Source organism: Phyllostomus hastatus, unplaced genomic scaffold, assembly GCF_019186645.2.
Source record: "Phyllostomus hastatus isolate PE091 unplaced genomic scaffold, TTU_PhHast_1.1 phas_contig_196, whole genome shotgun sequence".
Lineage (NCBI taxonomy): Eukaryota > Metazoa > Chordata > Mammalia > Chiroptera > Phyllostomidae > Phyllostomus > Phyllostomus hastatus.
Genome location: NW_025333709.1, coordinates 24,020,509 through 24,040,811, shown reverse-complemented (window position 1 = coordinate 24,040,811; position 20,303 = coordinate 24,020,509). Strand labels below are relative to the sequence as shown.

At 35.0% G+C, this 20,303-nt stretch overlaps 1 protein-coding gene across 2 annotated transcripts in view; it reads right to left on the bottom strand.

Moving 5' to 3' along the window:
- The window catches only part of UBE2K (ubiquitin conjugating enzyme E2 K), a 55,249-nt gene that overhangs the window by 2,907 nt on the left and 32,039 nt on the right, over positions 1 to 20,303 (bottom strand). For both annotated transcript variants that reach the window (XM_045834238.1, XM_045834237.1), the window contains 3 exons: positions 16,887 to 16,945; positions 10,662 to 10,744; positions 2,430 to 2,529 (listed from right to left, as the gene is read on the bottom strand). In XM_045834238.1, coding sequence (XP_045690194.1) covers positions 2,430 to 2,519 — 90 coding nt within the window. In that variant the 5' untranslated portion in view covers positions 2,520 to 2,529; positions 10,662 to 10,744; positions 16,887 to 16,945. The remainder of the gene's footprint in view (positions 1 to 2,429; positions 2,530 to 10,661; positions 10,745 to 16,886; positions 16,946 to 20,303) is intronic.

Sequence of the window (20,303 nt, the reverse complement as noted above, 5' to 3'; positions counted from 1 at the left end):
CTGAGATGTGGAAAGGGCAGTCTCACATCTACATGTGATGGATAAAAAAAAATCAGGCGCAATACTGAAAGCAAAAGATCCCAGCCCCAGACCAGATCATTCAGCCCAGGGTTCTAGCACCAGGGAGATAAAAGCCTTTATAACTTCTGGTTGTAAAAACCAGTGGGGGCTGGGGCAGCAGAAGAAACCGGGATCTTAGGAGTTTTCTCTAAAAGGGCCTACAAGGGACTTAGGACTTTCACTCCCTCTGGGATTCAGCACCAGAGCAAAAGCTGGAAGGGCACCAGTGGCAAATGAGGAGAAATTGAGGTGACTGGCATCAGGGTGAGTGCCAGGAGACAGTTTCCTCCTGGGGAAAACTCCAGAGGCCAGGCAGCAACACTTCCCTCCCCGAGCCCTCCGTAACACAGCCACAGAGCAGTGACATGGGTTGCCGTGCCCTGGTGATTACTAAGGGCTCCAGGCCACATAACTTACAGATGGGCTTTTCTACATCTTATAACAGGCCACACTGCAAAGATAGGGAGTCAGAGCAACTCTACCTAATACACAGAGAGAAACATAGGGAGGCTGACAAAATGAGGAGACAAAGAAATATGGCCAAATGAAAGAAAACAAAACTTCAGAGAAAGAACTAAAAATGAAGATAGCCAACCTACCAGATGCAGAGTTTGAAACATTGGTTATCAGGATGCTCAAAGAACTCACTGGGTACTTCAAAAGCATAAAAAAGATCCATGCAGAAATGAAGGTTACACTAAGTGAATTAAAGAAACATCTACAGGGAACCAACATGGAGGAGATACAGAATCAACAATTTGGAATGTAAGGAAGAAAAAAGCATTAAAACAGCAAGAATAAACAGGAAATAAAAACAAACAAACAAACCAACCAACCAAAAAACGAAGATAGGCTACAGCCTCTAAGATATCTCCAAACTTACCAACATCTGAATCATAGTGGTGCCAGAAGGATTAGAAGAGCAAAAAACTGAAAACTTATTTGCAAAAAATAATGAAAGAAAACCTCCCTCATTTGGTGAAGGAAATACACATACAAGCCCAGGAAGTACAGAGTCTCAAACAAGATGGATCTAAACAGGACCACACTAAAATACACCATTATTAAAATGCCAAAGGTTAAAGACAGAAAGAAAATCTTTTTTTTTTTTTTAAGATTTTATTTGTTTATTTTTGGGCAGAGGGGAAGGAAGAAAGGGAGGGAGAGAAACATCAATGTATAGTGCCTCTTGTGTGCCCCCAACTGGGGACCCTGTCTAGAACCCAGGCATGTGCCCTGACTACTGGGAATCGAACCAGCGATCCTTTGGTTCACAGGCCAGCACTCAATCCACTGAGCCACACCAGCAGGGGCTGAAGATAAAGATAAAATCTTAAAAGCAGTAAGAGAAAAGGAGATAGTTACCTACAAAGGAGTTCCCATAAGACTTGTCTGGTGCTTTCTGAAAAGAAACTGCATGCTAAAGAGATTGGCAAGAAGTATTCAAAGTGATGAAAAGCAAGGACCTACAAGCTGGATTACTCTATCCAGGAAAGCTATCATTTAGGGAGGGCAGGTAAAATGCTTCCCAGACGAAGTAAAACTAAAGGAGTTCATCATCACTAAGCCATTATTATATGAAAAATTAAAAGAATTATAGAAAAAGAAGATGAAAACTATGAACGTTAAAAGAGCAATAAATTCACAACTATCAACAACTGAATCTGAAAAACAAACTAAGCAAAACAAGAACAAAAACAGAATCATGGATACAGGTATCATTTGGAGGGTTATCAGTTGGGAGGGGGAAAATGGGAGAAAAGGTACAGGGATTAATAAGTACAACTTAGTAGGTACAAAATAGACAGGGGATGTTAAGAACAGTATAGGAAATGGAGTAGCCAAAGAACTCAAATGCAGGACCCATGGACTTGAACTAAGAGGGTAGTGCTGGAGAGAATGGGGGTACCAGGTGGAGCAGTCAAAGGAGGAAAAACTGGGACAACAGTATAGCATAGCATAATCAATAAAATGTTTTTTTAAAAAAGAATCAGATGATGCTGATTCCAACAAAGGATTTTGAAGTAGGCACCCTGGGACCTCACACAGCTCAAAACATTCTACAAAATCCTTTGTTGAAACTGGCATCAACAAGAGAAAAGGATACATACATAGAGAAGAATTCCAAGTCTGTGACTTGGATATTTAACTAAGGATCGGGAGTTTGAAATTTTTCAGGTTTTAGAAAATGTATCTAGCATATATCCAATCAAGCAAGTACACTAAAAATCAAGAAAGGAAACCAATTCCAAATTTAGCTCCAATAGAAGTATGCTCCAACAGAAGTATACTAACACTGCAAACCACTAAAGTAAAGACTAAAATTTAAATATAAGTAAGTCTTTCAAAAGCAAAAAAGAAAATCTTACCTGATTTGCTACTACTGCATCCTGAGGGTCATCTGGTTCTGCAGCTGCCAACAGTGCTTGCAACGACAATAATACCGTGCGGAGAGTCATTGCTGCTGCCCTAAAATTTAAAAACAGGAAAATATCAAGTTAAGAATGCTTTACATGACAAAAGCAAAGTAGATGTCTTTTGAATAAAAAATAACTACTGGAATGAAAAGTAACCCAGGTTTTAGCTTAATCATGCAATTAACAGAATTTATAATTACATATCCACCGATCATTTTTTCTCCTTTACAATGAATGACTTTTCCTATTTTTTTTCTATGATAACTTTATTATTTTGAAATGATTGTACACAGAGCTCAAAATATGAGGTACACGATCAGGGATCATGGGAGTCTTACTAAGAATAGCTTTTTTTTTTTTTTTTAAGAGAGAGAAGGGAAAAGGAGGGAGAGAGGGAGACAACCACTGATGAGAGAGAAAACATCAATCAGTTGCTTCTCAAATGCACCCCATCCAGGGACTGAACCTGCAACTGAGGCATGTGCCCTAACCAGGAATCAAACCGGTGGCGACCTTTAACTTTATCCGATGACACCCAACCAACTGAGATACACTCATTAGGATGACTACTATTAAAAAAACCAAACAAACAAAAAAGAACACCCAGATTTGGAATAACTGGAATCCTTGTACACTGTTGGTGGGATTGCAATAAAAATAGTATGGCAATTAAAACAAACAAACAAACAAACAAACAAACAAACAAAGCAACTGCAGTTTTGGATATATACCCAAAATATTAAAAGCAGAGGGACTCATATTCACAATCAGCATCATTCACAATAGCCAAAATGTGGAAGCAATTCAAGTTTCTATCAACCAATGAATGAACAAAATGTGGTGTATGCATACCATGGAATATTATTTAGCCTTAAAAAGAAAGAAAAATCTGTCACATGCTACAACATGGATGAATCCTGAGGACACTGTCTTAAATAAGGCCAAGGATAAAAAGACAGATACTATGATTCACAGAAAGAATGGAATGGTGGTTGCAATGGGCTGGAAGAGGGGGGAATGGGAAGCTAAATGGAAAGAGAGTCAGTTTTGCAAAAACTCTGCCAAGTTTTTCACTTTGAAAAGTTTGAGGAGGATTGTGAAGACAAAGGCTTTGTGGTGTTGGCAGTTTTTTTCATACCACTTTGGAGTCTGAGAACAGAGCAGAGAAATGGGAGACTGTGTCCTAAAAAACTCTTGAAACATCACGTTCAAGCAGTGCCCGAAACTTGAATTTTCCTTGGATTTTTTTGAATATGAGATAACATGGAAAAAAAAACATTTAAGAAGATACAGTATACAAAAAACATTGTACATAGGACAATGACACCTCAGTCCCCTTCAAAGTAGGCACCTTGGGACCTCACACAATTCAAAACACTGCAAAATCCTTTGTTGGAATCGGCATCAGCTGCTCTGTAGTATTTTCCTGGATCTCATCAATGGTCTGATATCTCTTCCCTTTCAAAGGTGATTTTAGTTTTGGGAAAAGCCAGAAGCTACAGGCACCAAATCTGGGTTGTAGGGGGTGCTGAATCACCTGGGTGATTTGATGCTTCACCCAAAAAACTCTGCATGAGAAGTGATGCATGAGTGGGTGCATTGTTATGATGAAGCTGCCAATCACCAGTTACCCATAGCCACAGCCTTCTGAATCATATGAATAGCTTCCGGAGGAATGTTCAAGTTTTGTTTTGTTTCGTAACTGTTTTTCAAGTATAGTTGTCTCCATTTTCCCTTGCCACCACTTTCCCCCACCCCACCCACCTTCATGAACGTTCAAGCTTTGCATAAAATTTGATGCAGATTCGTTGCTCTACTGGCTGGGTCATTTTGAATGATGGCCACATAGCACATATGCTCACTCAAAGGCATCTACCACCCCCACTGACTAGTACAGCGATGTCGTCATTGTTTACACATGCACATTCCAGTCCACCCTCCTTGGCTGTCAGGTTACATCGATGTTGTGCAAACTATCCTCATCATATTAATAATGGCTGGGCTTTTCCCAGACAGACCTTGTATATTCCTTTTATGTTTAGCAAATATTTTAAAAAATTTATCTTCTATTTTGAGGGGGGTGGGGGACAGAAGGAGAAAGAGAAGTAGAGAAAAAAAATCAATGTGTTGCCTCTCCCACATGCCCACATCAGGGACCCAACCTACAACCTAGGTAAGTGACCTTACTGGGAATCCAACTGTCATTCTTTCATTTTGCAAAACAACACCCAACCAACTGATCCACACTGGTCAGGTATGTTTTATGTTTTAGACATACACCTTTTTGCTCGAGTCAATTTGAGCTCTAAGATCCAAGATACCCCATAAAATAGTATTTCATTTCTTTCCTTGGTTTTGGTTCTCTCAACGATATTTTACTCTCTGTATAAAACAGTGATTAATTGTTGATAGCTCTAAGAAAATTGGGATTGATAATGAGTATCTTCTTCAGTACCTCCAGATTCTAAGACAAATTAAAAATAATACAATACTAAAGAACATCTCAGTAGCATTCATGTAACTAGCTGATATCAGAAAAAAGACCGATACTGCACTGAATTCTATAATCACTATGTATCTTGTCTTAAAACATAACAAATTAAATTTCTAATACTCTGTATATCACAACGGACACATTATTATAAATTTGTTCAAAGAATGCACACCATGAGTGAACCATAATATAAACAATGGATTTTGGGTAACAGGGATGTGTCAATGTAGGTTCATCAACTATAATAAACATACCATCCTCTTGTTGAGGATGCTTATAATAGGGTAGACTATGCATGTGTGGGGGCAGAGAGTATATGGGAAATCTCTGTACCTTTCTCTCAGTTTTGCTGTAAATCTAAAACTACTAAAGAAAAAAAAAATCCCATTTAAAAGGGAGCGGTGCAGTTCTGGAGGCCAGTTGCACAACAATGTGAATATGCTTATTACCCAACTGTATACTTTAAAACAGTTAAGATTACAATGCTATTTAAAAATACTTAAAGTGATAAACTCTTCCCTTAGCAATCCATAAGTTATTATTTGTTTTATTTATTGATTGTTTTAATTAATTGATTTATTTTTTAGAGAGGGAAGGGAGGGAGAAAGAAGAAAGAAACCTGCCACTTGCACAACCCCCATTGGGGAGCCAGCCCACAACCCAGGCATATGCCCTAGACCAGGAATTGAACTGGTGACCCTTCCATTTGCAGGCCAGCACTCAACCACTGAGCCACACTGGCCAGGGTTATTTATTGATTCCCCACAGGGGGAAGAGATATCCATTCACTGCTCCAATTATTTATGCATTTATTGGTTGATTCTTATACATGCCCTGACTGGAGATTGAACCTGTAAGCTTGGCATATCAGGACAATACTCTAACTAACTGAGCTACCCAGCCAGGGATCATACGTTTTTATTAGAGATACTTTATACTTCCTTTACTTGCAGTGTCTTTATTGGGAAGATACTCACAAACTATTATAGACCCTCTGGAGTTATCACTTCAAGAATCAGAAACTAAGGACTTAAAGTAAAACATGTTAAAAGGGAATGTTTGCCCTTAAAGAGGGAAAAAAAATCTGGACCTATAACTTTAGACTGAATTTATAACAATCTCAGTGAGAAAATTTTTTAACTTTTTTATATGCTTGAAAATAATAACATATTGGGGAGGTGTATATAAACCATTAAAAATTAGCTGAATAAAGATATCCGAAAACAAAATTAATAGTAAATGATGACATTGTTTAAATAATTAGTGGTAATAAAGCTATGCCCTGGCTGGTGTGGCTCAGTGGACTGAGCTCTGACCTGTGAACTGAACGCTCACTGGTTCGATTCCCGGTTGGGGGCATACGGGAGGCAGCCAACTGATGTGTCTCTCACTCCTTCATGTTTCTCCCCCCCGCTTCCCCTCTTTCTAAAAGTAAATAAAATCTTAAAAATAACAAAATAAATAATTAGTGGTAATAAAACTAGTATCAAAGTGAAACCTACCCTTTTGGCTTCCTAAACACTGTAAACACTATTAATATCTTTAATGGTATAAACAAATGAGTACATTTGTGGGGATGTAAAGTACAACATAGGGTATGTAGTAAACAATATTATAATAAATGTGTACAGTGCCTGATAGGTGCTGGACTTACTGGGTGATCACTTTGTAAGTTATATAAATGTCTAATCATTATGTTGTACACCTGAAACTAATATTGTATGTCAATTTTATTAAAATGTAGGTTTTTGATTATTCTATATTAGGTTTTGCATTTAAATTTAGTAATGTGAAAATGTATACAACTGAAAATATTTTTCCACTTATTGTTATTCCCGTCAAATACTAATTCATACTGCATTGAGATTTTTAGGATTCAATGTGTCATACTGGCTTAAATCTATCAAAAACAAGTCCTAATAAGGCAAACAATATATAAAATTGTTTCAAAATGTGTTAGCTCATTTTAATTAATCAGTGGATGATATGAATAAGTGAGTACCACATAAACCTATCTTCCTCTAATTAGTTTTGTTCAGATCTCAAAGCAATAAGTAGTTAATATGGCTAATTAAACATTCATTCATATGGACTGAGTAGGGACTTTAGGGACTTCACCATGTAGAATAAGCATGTGAATTGTTTGTATTGTTAATTAACTTTTCTGTTAAGGATCTTCCAGAAGACCATCATAAATCATCTATGTTTATGCAAAACACAATGCTAAAGAGAATGGCAGCTTTTTTGTTTAAAATTTTTAAGGTATAATAAGCAAAGTAAAAATGCTATACAGCTGGATTAATTTGTATATATTTATAGACCTAGGCAACCCCACCTAGGTCAAAATATAGAGCATTTCCAGCCAAAAAGATTACTTGTGCCCCTCCCATTCACAACACTTACCTACCCCTGCCAATGTCCTAATTTCTCACCATAAGTTATCTTTGGCTCATCTTGAATTTCATATAAACAGAATCATAATGCAGACCCCTTTGAGCCTGGCTTTTGTCACCCAGCATCTCTGAGAATCATCCATGTTGATTGTGTCAACGTTTTTTTTCTCTGTGTGTTGTGTTCTGCTGTACAATGTGCCATTATATATACACTCTCTTGCTGACTGACATTTGGATTATTTCCAATGTGAGTAAATCTGCTACAAATATTCTTGTACAAGTCTCATGGTGGACATATGCACTCATTTTCCTTGGATTTCTCTTAGATATACACATAGTAGTGGAAATGAAACACCTGGGTCATACAGAAGGTATAAGTTTACCTTTGGTAGCTACTGATGGTTGAGCAGTTAAACTATATATGCCAGCCATTCATGAGAAACATTTATAAGTGGGTAGTGGTATCCAATTGTGATTTTAATTTGCATTTCCCTGATGACTAACAATGCTAAGCATAACTTATTGAACATCTAAATAATCTCTTAATGCCTGTTCATGTCTTTTGAAAAGGCAGTATCATTGAGAGCAATTTTTATATGTTGTCATTTTCTTCCCCAGGTAAATAGACATCTTTAGTCATAATAGGTGAAAAAAAATCATAAAATAGTTTCTAAGTAGGCTATGGTTAAGAGTTAAAAATAAACCATACTAACAGAAGTTGTTATTATATATTAAAGTTAAATCATCATCCATGAGTGTTTTTTTTAAGATTTATTTTGAGAGAGAGAGAAAGGGAAGGAGAGAGGGAGAGAAGCATCAATGTGTGGTTTCCTCTCACACAACCCCTACTGGGGACCTGGCTTGAAACCCAGGCAATATGACCTGACTGGGAATCAAACCAGCAACCCTTTGGTTCACAGACCAGACTCAATCCACTGAACCACACCAGCCAGGGCCATGCATAAGTATTAATAAAAGACCAAATTGTTTTCTAGCATTCCTGTCCCAAATTACTGAATGTTTATTCAATTTATTTTTCCTAAGATAACTATCCTATAGTTACAAAATCCCAGTTCTGAGGTCTAAACATCCACGCTTAAACATGCATATCTATTAAATGCCGATTATACCTCAATAAAGCGGGGGAGGGCAAAGGAGAGAACAAACCCATGGACATCAATCTCACTTATTTTATCTGATGTGTCTTTAACGACTTTTAATATTCCAATTATATAGATATCAAACAAGACTAAAGTCAGCTATTTCACTTGTCTTAGAAATGAGAATAGTTGATTAAAAGTCTCGGTACAAAAATTCAAGTTCTATCCCTATATATTGTATACATCATAATCTTTTAACTATCTATAGAGAGATAATCAGGAGTGCTGGTTCTGCTGGCTTAACTCTGAGCAAAAAGGAAAGTCAGCGGAAGATTTTAGTCTGGAGCTTTATTTGTTTTTAAGGGGGAGGGTGGTTATCATTCTGGCCACTGAGAAGAGACCGAGTAAGGAAAAGTCAAAAGCAGGAGGCAGCTACTGTAATCATTCAGGCAAGAGGTAATGTGACTTGGACCAAGGTTGTAGCAGTGAAGTTACTGCTGAGATTTTGAAGTTTCACCAATAGGATATGCAGACAGGGTACAGAGTAACTGAAAAAGAAGAACCAAGGATCATGAAGTTTGGGCTAAGCAACTGTAAGGATGTGGTTGCCAACAGCTTAGATGGGTGAAGCAGGTTTTTGGTTAGGGGAATATCAGTTCAGTTTTCAACATGTTTAAGTCTGAGATACCCATTATATTCCTCAAGGATGTTTAAACAGGCAATAGAACATGAGCCTAGAGTTCAAGAAAGAAACATTTTTGAGCTGCTAGTATATAAACCATGAAGTTAAGAGATCAGATGAGCTCACCCAGGAAGAGAGTATTGACTAAAAAGAGAGAGAGAGAGAGAGAGAGAGAGGTCAGGACTTAATCCTGAGGCATTCTGATGTGTAGAGCTCCAGATGAAGGAGGAACTAGTTCGAGTCTGAGAGTGGAAACAAGAAGAAGGGGAGAACAGAACTGATACCTGAAAATCAAGCGAATAAAGAAACATGCCTCTAACACTGCAAATATTCATGAATATCACTGAATGATATAGAGCTACGGGCCTTGGAGATGACTTTACAGGTAAAAACATGGAGGCCAACAATTTCAGTAAGTTGCAAAAAAGTAAAAAATCAAATGAATGACAGAAGATAAAGTTAGATATATTCCACACCATTCAATGTTTAACAGTATGCAATACAGATCAGGATACTAGATCCCAAGAGATGATATTTGAGGGAGAGGTCTTACTCGGATGTGCTATTAGAATGGAAAAAGAAAACCAAACCAAACCAAACCAACAACTCTTGCCTGTTTATCCAGTTACTAAATAAATCAAATTGCCCAAACACTGAATGTTGTCATTCCTGTTTCACCTTATTCAGGTTCCACCCTTTTCCTTCTTTAACAAATCAAATACATAACTTACTACCGTTTTCTCCCACTCCAAGTCTTTTTATACCTCTTTGTCTTGATCTTTCCATCCAAGTTTCAGAATATACCAGATTCTCGTCTAAGAGAATCATATAGAACAATTCATTTAATCCTATCAACAGCCCTATGAAGTAGGTATTAATCCCATTTTTTTTCAGATGAGGAAACCAAGGTACAAAGCTTAATAATGTGCTCCACACTACACAGCTCAGTGAACTTGGCAGAGCCAGGATTTGAAAGTAATGGGTCCATTTTAAACATAATGGCTCCAGAGTAAGAACTCTTAAAACACTATATTAGGATCAAATCACACAAAAATATGTGAAAGCACTATAAATTATAGTGCAAGTGAAGATATCACCTACAAAAGTACTCCTTGAAATCTGAAAACTTAAACTCTGCTCAATTAACACTTTTCACATTCTACCCAAGTCAGTGCTGATTATTTCAATATTTATTTTTAGTCTTTCACAAATACCTTCTTGAGATAATAAAGAATTAACTTTACCAAAATAATGAAGTCCAAGACTTTTCAAGAGATAAAGCTAGCATATGAAATAGACTTAATAAGCCTGTATTTAAATACAGACTGTGATCTCAATTGTAACACATTTTCAATTATGTACATATGTTTTAAAATTATTTCCCAAATAAGAGAAACTATAATATGAATATAGTTATTCATATTATATGCTTATGCTTTGAGGCAGTTACACATTTAACACTCTAAATATAATCTTAGAATTCATATGGGAGAAGGTAAACTGAAAATCTCTTACCATTGATCTTTCAGGATATCCAAACAAATAGCCCCTGTGACGGAACTAATATTAGGATGCCATATTTTAGTGATAAACCGGACCTAGAAATATAAAGCACACTTGAGTTTTTAAGTAACAGAAAAAACGCATATAGTTTAAATAGAACTATGAGTAAGAAGTCCTCAGATTTTAAAAAAAGCATCCATACTTACATCATTTTGCCTAAGTGAAGGGAGTGGTGTAGAAGACAAAGCATTAAGTAGTAAGCCAAATGTTGTCACTGACACACGCTCTTTTTAAACCTTTTAATAAATGCTCAGCCTTTCAAGCAACTCAACAATTACTAGGTGTTCATAGATAGTAAATGAAACTTTTAAGTGTGAAGTAGGGTATAGAATAGTTTGAAGGAAAAAGTGAGCAAAATCCATAGTACATGGAAGCACAAGAAGTGGCTGTTAAGACTGTTCCTAATTTTTCTGTAGCAATTTATTTCTCAAGATTTTTTAAAAAATAATTCAACAAATATTTGAATGTACTGAAGAGACACTGAGGTTTAGAGTTTAAGATATTGATAAAAAATAACTAGTTAGCAAAACAGCAAAGTGCACTCATACAATCTGATTTCAGATTCTGAGTCTCTAGTCACCTATTTGTCTTATCATGGAAGAATAATAAACCAATAAAGTGAAAATGTTAACTCTAACCATGATAACCATGGAATGAAATCTAGTTCATCAGTTCCTTCTACGAGCTTTTGGAGGAGGGGGAGGATTATTTTAGCTGATACATATGACAGTCATCTGAGTCAAAATTCCTTTAACACTTATGAGAATAATTACTGTGAGTCAAGCAATGTTCTAAGTACTTCACAAAAATTAACTCATTAATACATGCTCCAAATCTAAACTGTTTATGGAAAGATGCTAAACAGCTTCCATTTCTTTCCTTGTGACTTGATTTGTCTATCTACCCATTTCTATGTCCTCACCTACTCACTCACTAACATATATGCCATTTGAAAAAGCACTTTAAGTCACCAATGACTAATGGGCACTTCATGTCTCGACTCTTTTATTCTTAAAATAATCCCAATAATTTCAAAGATATCTACTTCTCTCCATTCACAGAACCACTATCTCGTTAAAGGAGATTATCATTCTTCACCTGAGTTACTAAACAGTCTGTTGACTTGATTGCCCTCAGTTCTGCTCCCTCCAACCCACTCTCCACACTGAAACCAAAGCAAGCCCCCTGAAACACATGATTCACATCACCACTGTGATGTAAGGACCTTTAATGACTTCTCGTTCCCTTTGTGTAAGATCCAATTCATAAACTGACCCTAACCTACCACTCAAATCTCACTTGTACCTCGTATTCCATGCATTTGCTCAAAAAGTCGTATTAAACAAAAAAGATATCAAGGTTTTTTTGCCTTTAAGCCTTTATATAGGCTTCTTCTCTCAATAACACACCTCAACACCCTTTTCTGCTGGCTAACTTAAACTTATCTTTCAAGTTTCAGCTTCCACATCACTTTTTCCAGATCTGTTCCCATAGCACCCTGTACTTTCTTGCATCACAGTATTAATTACACTTCTATAATCTTTTAATGGTGTGGTTTTTCCTGAAAAGCCAGTATTTACCCTGCTTACTAGAGCATCACAAATATCTAAAGTACTTCGTATTGAATAAATATGCAATTAACATTATGACAAACCCATTATTTTGGACCAAACATTGTCCCTCGCAAATATAGTAAAGGTCAAGTAAGACAGGCAATAGAGAGTTTATGTACAACAAACATTTCTTCGTAACAGCTATAACTATTCACACCTTAATTTTTACCATTCATTGAATTCCAAAAATAATTGTCAGAATTTTAATAACTCAGAAAACACAACTTTTTGTGACTTTAGAGCAAAAGTTGGTTCAATATTTTCAAATGGATTGGAAAACAGAATTTTAAATTATCACTTATGATGTCAAAAGATTTATGGTTTAGGGAGGTGATCTAAGGCTATGTGAACTGTATCCTTCTTTTTAAAGAAGTTTTCAATACATGATTTTATCTGGACACCACATGAAAACAAATACACATATTCATGCAGGCCAAGAAAATTATTAAACTATTTCTTACTCTGTACTACACAATTAGGAATAAATAACTTTAGCAGATGATCTAATAAGGAATTTGATTTTCAGGAGGATATTCCATTATCCACCAGTAAAAATGCAACTTTAGACTTGGGGTGGTTGAACACACAATACTATACACAGAGCATGTATTATAGAATTATACACCTGAAACCTATATAATTTTATTAACCAATGTTCCCCCAATAAATTCAATAAAAAATAATAAATAAATGTAGCTCTTATAAGTAGTTCTTATGGGGTCTATCACTCTATCTCCTATTCCTCTCTTCTTTGTTATATTCTTTATCATCAATTTTCTCCTTACTTATTTCACTTCTTTCTCTATCTTAAAGCCTTAACATCACTAGTGGTACCCACGTGTATTCCTGAATTATGTCCTATTGTTCCATACCTAATTCACATTCCATCCCTGTCCTGCATCAACAAAAATGTAGAATCAAAGGAAGTTGGAAGGGATGAAGTATAAGAGTTAAGTAATTTGATTACAAAACCGATACAGAATGGTTTAAATTATCAAAACATTTACTGACAACAACTCAACTCTCTACTTTCACAATTGAAATTAATACTAGCATCACTTGGGTAACTTCTTAATATTCATTAACTTGAGGAGCACTCAAAAATCTTAACACTAGGCACACAGTGTTACCTGACCAAAATAAAAGGGGCCTATTCTTAGTTATTGGCATATAGATGACATTGGCAATTATTTCACAGTAAAAAGTAAGTGCATATTTCCATTGAGAATTTCCAGTTCCAAACTTGGAACTCAAGAATATTACAATATTAAACCATCTTTAACTTACTGTACAAAAGGAAATGCTATTTTTTTTAAACATGCATGAGCAGATGAACACACTCATTAAAAGTCATTAGCACTGGTACTTACATTCAACTTGACATAGAAAACATAAACATAGAAAAGTATGTTTATAACACCAAGGATAAAGAGGAAAATTTTACAACACAATCTCCAATACATAACTGGACAAATCATTGAGCTCCAGTTTTCCTAATTTAATGGGTTTTTCTTTAATATAATACCTATTACAATTTACTCTAAAAATAGGTGACTATATGTATGCAATCAAATTCCTTCCAAACTATATTCAACTGATTGAAAGATATACAGTCTCCATCTAGAAGTAAAACTCCTGCTCTTTAAGTCAATAATTCATTGCAGAATAATAAACAGAAAATACTCTGAGACCAAGTTAAGACAAATCAATGTAAGTTTTCAATTTTGTGCAGTTTTAGCTGCCCAATAGTGAAAAGAGAATATAACCAACTAACTTCAATACTTTTACCCCATAAAGCTTAAAATTAAACAGGAGCTGCCATATTAAACATATATAAATACAATTTGGCATGAAATGTATAAATATTCCCCATTCTTTCCATTATATTTACCAATTAGTAAACATTTCAAATCAATATATACATATCTAGAACATATTTATCATATGTTCATTAACATTTACTGCAAAAGCTTAACGGCATAAATGGAATAACTACCGTATTTAAAATACTAAATTCCATTTACTGTACAACTGAATGAAGCCAGAGGGAAACAAATTTAGGTTGACTAAAGGAAGATCCTTCTAAATCTTGAAGCTACCTCAATACAGAATGGCTGAAATAATAGTGGCCTGCAGAACAACAGGAGTTAGTAGCAAAACATCAGACAGACCTTAGTTCTCACATTGAGTCTATTTTTCTCTTTGAACTAAAGAATAGGAGTGGTCCTCAGAGCTAATAAAACAATGATTTCAAAGATTAAATGAAATAATGCCTAAAATAGTGCCTAAAACAGAGCCAGGACTATGCAATCACTTTGAAGCTACAGTAAAGGCTTTAGAGGTTCACAATTAAACACTTTTACTTGAGACCATTTAAGTGCACACCCTCATGGATTTTAGTATATCCACAGAGTTTTGCAACCATCACTACAATCTAATTTTTGACCATTATCATCACACCAAAAAGAAACCACGTCACTGTCAGCAGCCACTCCCTAGTCCTACACACCCAAGTATTAAACAACCAATTTATTTCTATCTCTATGAATTTCATTCTTCCATTTCATATAAATGAAATCATACAATGTATGGCTTCTTTCATTCAGCATTCTGCTTTCAAAGCTGTATCTTCCTTGTACTACCTCAGTACTTCATTCATTTTTATAACCAAATAATATTCCATGATACGGATATACCACATTTGATTTATCCATTCACAGTTGTTGGACATTTAGGTTGCTTGCACTTTTTGGTATTATGAACAGTAATGGTACAAACATTTTTGTACAAGTTGTTGTGAACATTTGTTTGTATTTCTAGTGAACAGAAACCTAGAAGTAGAACTAGTAAGGCAAAAAAGGTTAACTCTACATTTGCCATTTCAAACAAATCATTTCCCAAAGTACCTTCAACATTATACATTCCCACAAGCAATGTATAAGAATTCAATTTACAGAGGACATTTAAGTGTTAATGCTACTGTATCTTAAAATAATGTTACAGAACATAATTAGCAGATGACTTAAAAAAGGGCCACTTAGGGTGGTAGTCGTTGATTAAAGCTAGCTAATATTTCTGAGTGCTTACTGTATGCAGACACTGTTCTAAGTATTATTATTTCATTAAATCTCAGGTATCACCAATTATTCAAAAAACAATTATTTTATGTACACTTTAAGAAAAATAAAAACATTTTGCCAATTAAATTATGACATACCATGCATTGAAAGATACATCCTGATCTCAGAGGTGTTAAAAACATGAAAAAATGTTTCTACGAATTATTTAAATATAGTTCTTTACATGGATTAACTCCTTTAATCTTTACAATCCTATGACAGCACTTTATAGATGAGGAAACTGAGGTACACAGCAGGTACCTTCCTTAAAAATCACAGTTAAATAGCAGAAGAAAGATTTAAACTCTGGTTGACTGTTCTTGTTCTTGGTATAGACATGGTCCTTCAACTCAGGAGCATAAAAGCAAGTGAAAGATATACAGCCCCAAATAATACATTAATTGATTCTGTATTTGTTTTGGTACTATATAAATGATATAATATGCTACTGAGAGCAGGAGAGACAATCTGATGGGCACAGCTTAATAGAGGGCATGATACTTACATAGACCTCAAATGAAAAGTAGAATTTTAAATGACAGAGACAATGATTCAAGAGAAAATGATAGAAGAGTGTGAAAGAATAAGCAACATCTACAAAGAGCAAATAATCTAGGCTGACAAATGAGTCCCATATTGTAGATGAGGATGGCAAAAATTAGGATGGAAAAGAAGACTGAGGTCAGGTGATAGGAAGTTTAAATGCTCAGCTAAGGAGTTCAGACTTTATTAACAAGAAAGAAAAAAAAAACATGATTGAAATGGTACTTTAGGAAGATTTACAGAACAGCTGTAACAAAGATAAAGGGTGATAAATAATAGACAAAACTGGGAAGTAATAAAATTAAACGCCTAAACTAAAGAGGACAGCAAAAGTAAAGACATAAAAGCTGTTTAGTCAAAAATAAGTTTTAGTTCTCTTTGTTATACGATTCTAGAGCATTCTATTTCCTCTTTTAACATGTATCACAGTTGCAATTATTTGTTCATTATTTTTTTTTCCTGCTAGAATTCGGGTTCCATGAAAACAAGAGCAATGTAAATCTTGTTTATTGGTATATTGCCATGTAGCACTCAAATAATTGTTGAAAAAATTCAGAATACACTCTTCCCTAAAAAATGTACTTCTTTGAGGAAAGTAAGAATTTGTGTAAGAGTTTTCTACATCTAGGAACACTCCAAGTTTTTCCAGACTTAGAATTTAAACCACTGTCAGATGCACATCCTATTATTCCCCTCTAGAGCCAGAATTAGCTGCCTCGAGTAAGCTTGCTTTTCATAATTCTAGAAGCAAATCATTTTTCTTCACCTGAAATCTGTCCACACTAAATTACATATCAACACCTCAAAACACTGTAATTTTAATAGGCACTAAAGCACATATTAATTAAATGGACCGAGAGAAGTATTTCAGAAGTTCATGCATGAAAATAGGCTTACAATACCTTAGGGGGATTAAATGGATATGTTTCTGGTATTTTTATCTCTAGTTGGTATCTTCCTCCTAAAAAAGGGAAAAACAGAAAGTTAAGAATGCTGCTCATCTCAAATCAAATATGTAAAGCCAAATATAGTGATAAAAGTTTTCAAAACATGTACTTTATGTACAATTACAACAAACTCACTTTAAAGTTGCAACCTAAACAGGAATAATCAGAAGCACTAACTTTTCATTTAAAGATTACTTAAAGCATACAGAATACCCATTTTATACAACTGTATTAGCTTATGAGTGAGTAACAGGACTAGACATAGATAAATACATTAAATCTAGACAGTCCAATGCCAAAGATTTCATTGGGATAATTAAGTAGTATAGATTCTGTCTCCTGTTATTTCCTCTACACCACACTGACAAGAGTTGCTAAGTAACAGGAGGGAAAAAAGCAAAGGAAAAAAAAGAAAAACAAAAAGAAAGCAGAGAGGTATAAAGGCATAGATGGTGCAAAGGAAGAAGATATACAGATTATGCTCTAAGCTAAAAAAAAAAATCTACTTCTAGCAGGTTCTCTCAAGTGCAAAAATGTCCCAAACTTTTAACTTGTTCCCTAAATTAAATGCCAACACTACTTGTTAAAATTTTAAAAGGCAAACCTAACAACTCTGGTCTAAAGACAAAACTATTCTCTGCATCTAACAGGTATACAAAATACAAAACTTTATGAAGAGATTGTTCTGTCCTGGCTGGTGTAGCTAAGTGGATTGACCGCGGGTCTGCGAACCAAAAGATCTCGGTTCAATTCCCAGTCTGGGCACATGCCTGGGTTGTAGGCCAGTTCCCAGCAGCTGACGCATGAGAGGCAACCATACATTGATATTTCTCTTCCTCTCCTTCCCTTCCCCTCTAAAGATAAATAAATAAAAAATCTTAAAAAAAAAAAAAAGAGACTGTTTTAACCAAAATGTATAAATAGAGGGCAACATTCTGTTTTGAAGTTATTTTGAGGAACTAGCAGCTATATTCATATATTTTATAAGTTTATCTAGCTTCCTATACCTGGAAGGATAACTGCCTCTCAAGAAGGTCTAAAGGGGTAAGGCTTGCACTGGATGAGAAGCTGGATTTGAATCTTAACTCTAAGGAAACTTCCAATTCTAAAATTGTAATGAGTCATTAACAGAGAATATTCACTATTCTAAAATATAACCAAATAAAACTGTGCTACCAAAATATTTACATATGAAACTATGCCTGGGACTTGCATCAAAATAATGAAGGAATGATCAGATGAAAGACTGGTCGTGAGGTGACTGTCTTTCAAACTGGCCAATGATTACATGGAAAATTCATTATACTATTTGCCTTCTACATATATCTGAAAATTTCCATAATAAAAACAAAATAAAAACTATGTGCTAGGAGCAATATTCACTTCAAAATTCCATACATTCAACTCTCAGTAAATCCTGAATTCTCTCAATCCTCCTCTTCCAATGTTAGCAAGAGATAGATGAATGTGGATCTGGGAGAAAAACAAAGAGCAGTTTGCTGGGTACCACTTTCTTCAGGCCATTTTTGTTTCCACTTCTTCTTTTCTTCCTAATTCTTTTTAATAGAATCCCGAAGTGACTGATGCATGATTTGAACTAGATGCCCGAATCACAGCATGTATGTGAGCAGTGAAATATAAAGAAAAGTAGTGAAAACAAAAGGAACAAAAAATAAGACAGATAAAAGACAAGTACCTGAAGAAATTTTGTGAATATAGAGGTAACTCTTTAGGTTCAGTTATAAATGTTAGCTTCAAATATAGGCATAATAAATTTGGTCTGAGAAATATGTAGGTTCTTTTTCCTAGCTAAGAACCATATTTTTTCTGATTAAGTTCAGATTAATGTCTCTATAATCTTTCATATAAAGTTCTTCCTTCTTGAATGTTCAAGAACAATCTATCAGGAGTAGTATGAGAACCCTGATATAAATAGTGCTGAACCCTAGAGTTCCCCCAATCCTATTTCTACTCCATATGCTATTAATATGCCCTGTCTTGAATTACTATCTGGTAACTTTGAATATATAACAACCATAGCATTATTTGATATATATGACAGCAACAAAACTAAGGGAGCTTTATGACTACATTATTTATATTATAACAGTTTTCCCTGTAAAACATTTATTTCTTGAATAATAGCTTTTAATTAAAATTTTATAATTTTTAGCTTAATACAAAGGGATGAGATTTTTAAAAATATCAACAATTTCATAAACTCAAAACAGTTCTTAGGAAAAAGAATTAAGAATTAAATTGTTCCTTTCTCAATAAGCAATTATGACAGAAAACAAGAGAATCAAGTAACGTGCAATAAAATAATTTTTCCATGGGTATTCTACTTCTCAATGAGATTTGGGGAAAAAGACAAAAACAAAAACAAAAACAAAAACAAAAACAAAAACAAAAACAAAAAGATGTGAAAACTAGCAAGAGCCCTGTAACAAATATTATCAAATATTTATGCATGTTTACATTTTTAAAAAAGTAGCTTCTCTTCAATAGTTTTATGATAAAAAGAATACAATGTAAATTAATCCATCTCAAATACATACCCCCCCAAACATATTAAAACTAATCTTATCAGACATTAATGCCTCATACAGTGGCAGCAGTAGAAATAAGCACTTAAAACCCACCAAACTTGTTTTTAATTAGCAAAAGATATAGCATGTATAACTTAATCATCTTACAAATAGTGTATATGTTCCAATTTTAAAATTATCTACCTATTTTTTACCCTGGCTGGTGTGGCTCAGTGCATTGAATGCTGGCCTGAGAACCAAATGGTCGCTGGTTCAATTACCAGCCAGGGCACATGCCTGGGTTGCAGGCCAGGTCCCCTGCAGGGGATGCTCAAGAGGCAACCACACATTGATATTTCTCTCCCTCTCTCCCTCCTGCCCCCTCTCTAAAAGTAAATAAATAAATCTTAAAGAAAAAAAAAATATCACCCTCTCTTAAGGGCTGCCAAGAAGATAATAAACATTCTGCTTATTTTAGTTCAGGAGGTACCTTGTTTATATGTATCAATTTGCTGAAAGAGCTCCAAAATAATAATGCTTCTGCCCTACTGTCTTTTAAAATACATCTAAACAACCTAAAAAATAATTCAGGAAGTATTTACAATAATGCCTGCTTTCAGGAAGAAGCTAGTACAGCTGTCCCTCAATATCCACAAGGGATTGGTTCCAGGACATAGACACCTCCTACCTCCAACCCCCATGGATACCAGAATCTGCAGATGCTTGGGTCCCTTAAATAAAATGGGATAGTATTTGCAATATAACATATATATATCCTCCCTTATGCTTTAAATCATCCCTAGATTACTTATAATACCTAATACAATGTAAATGTTAGGTAAAT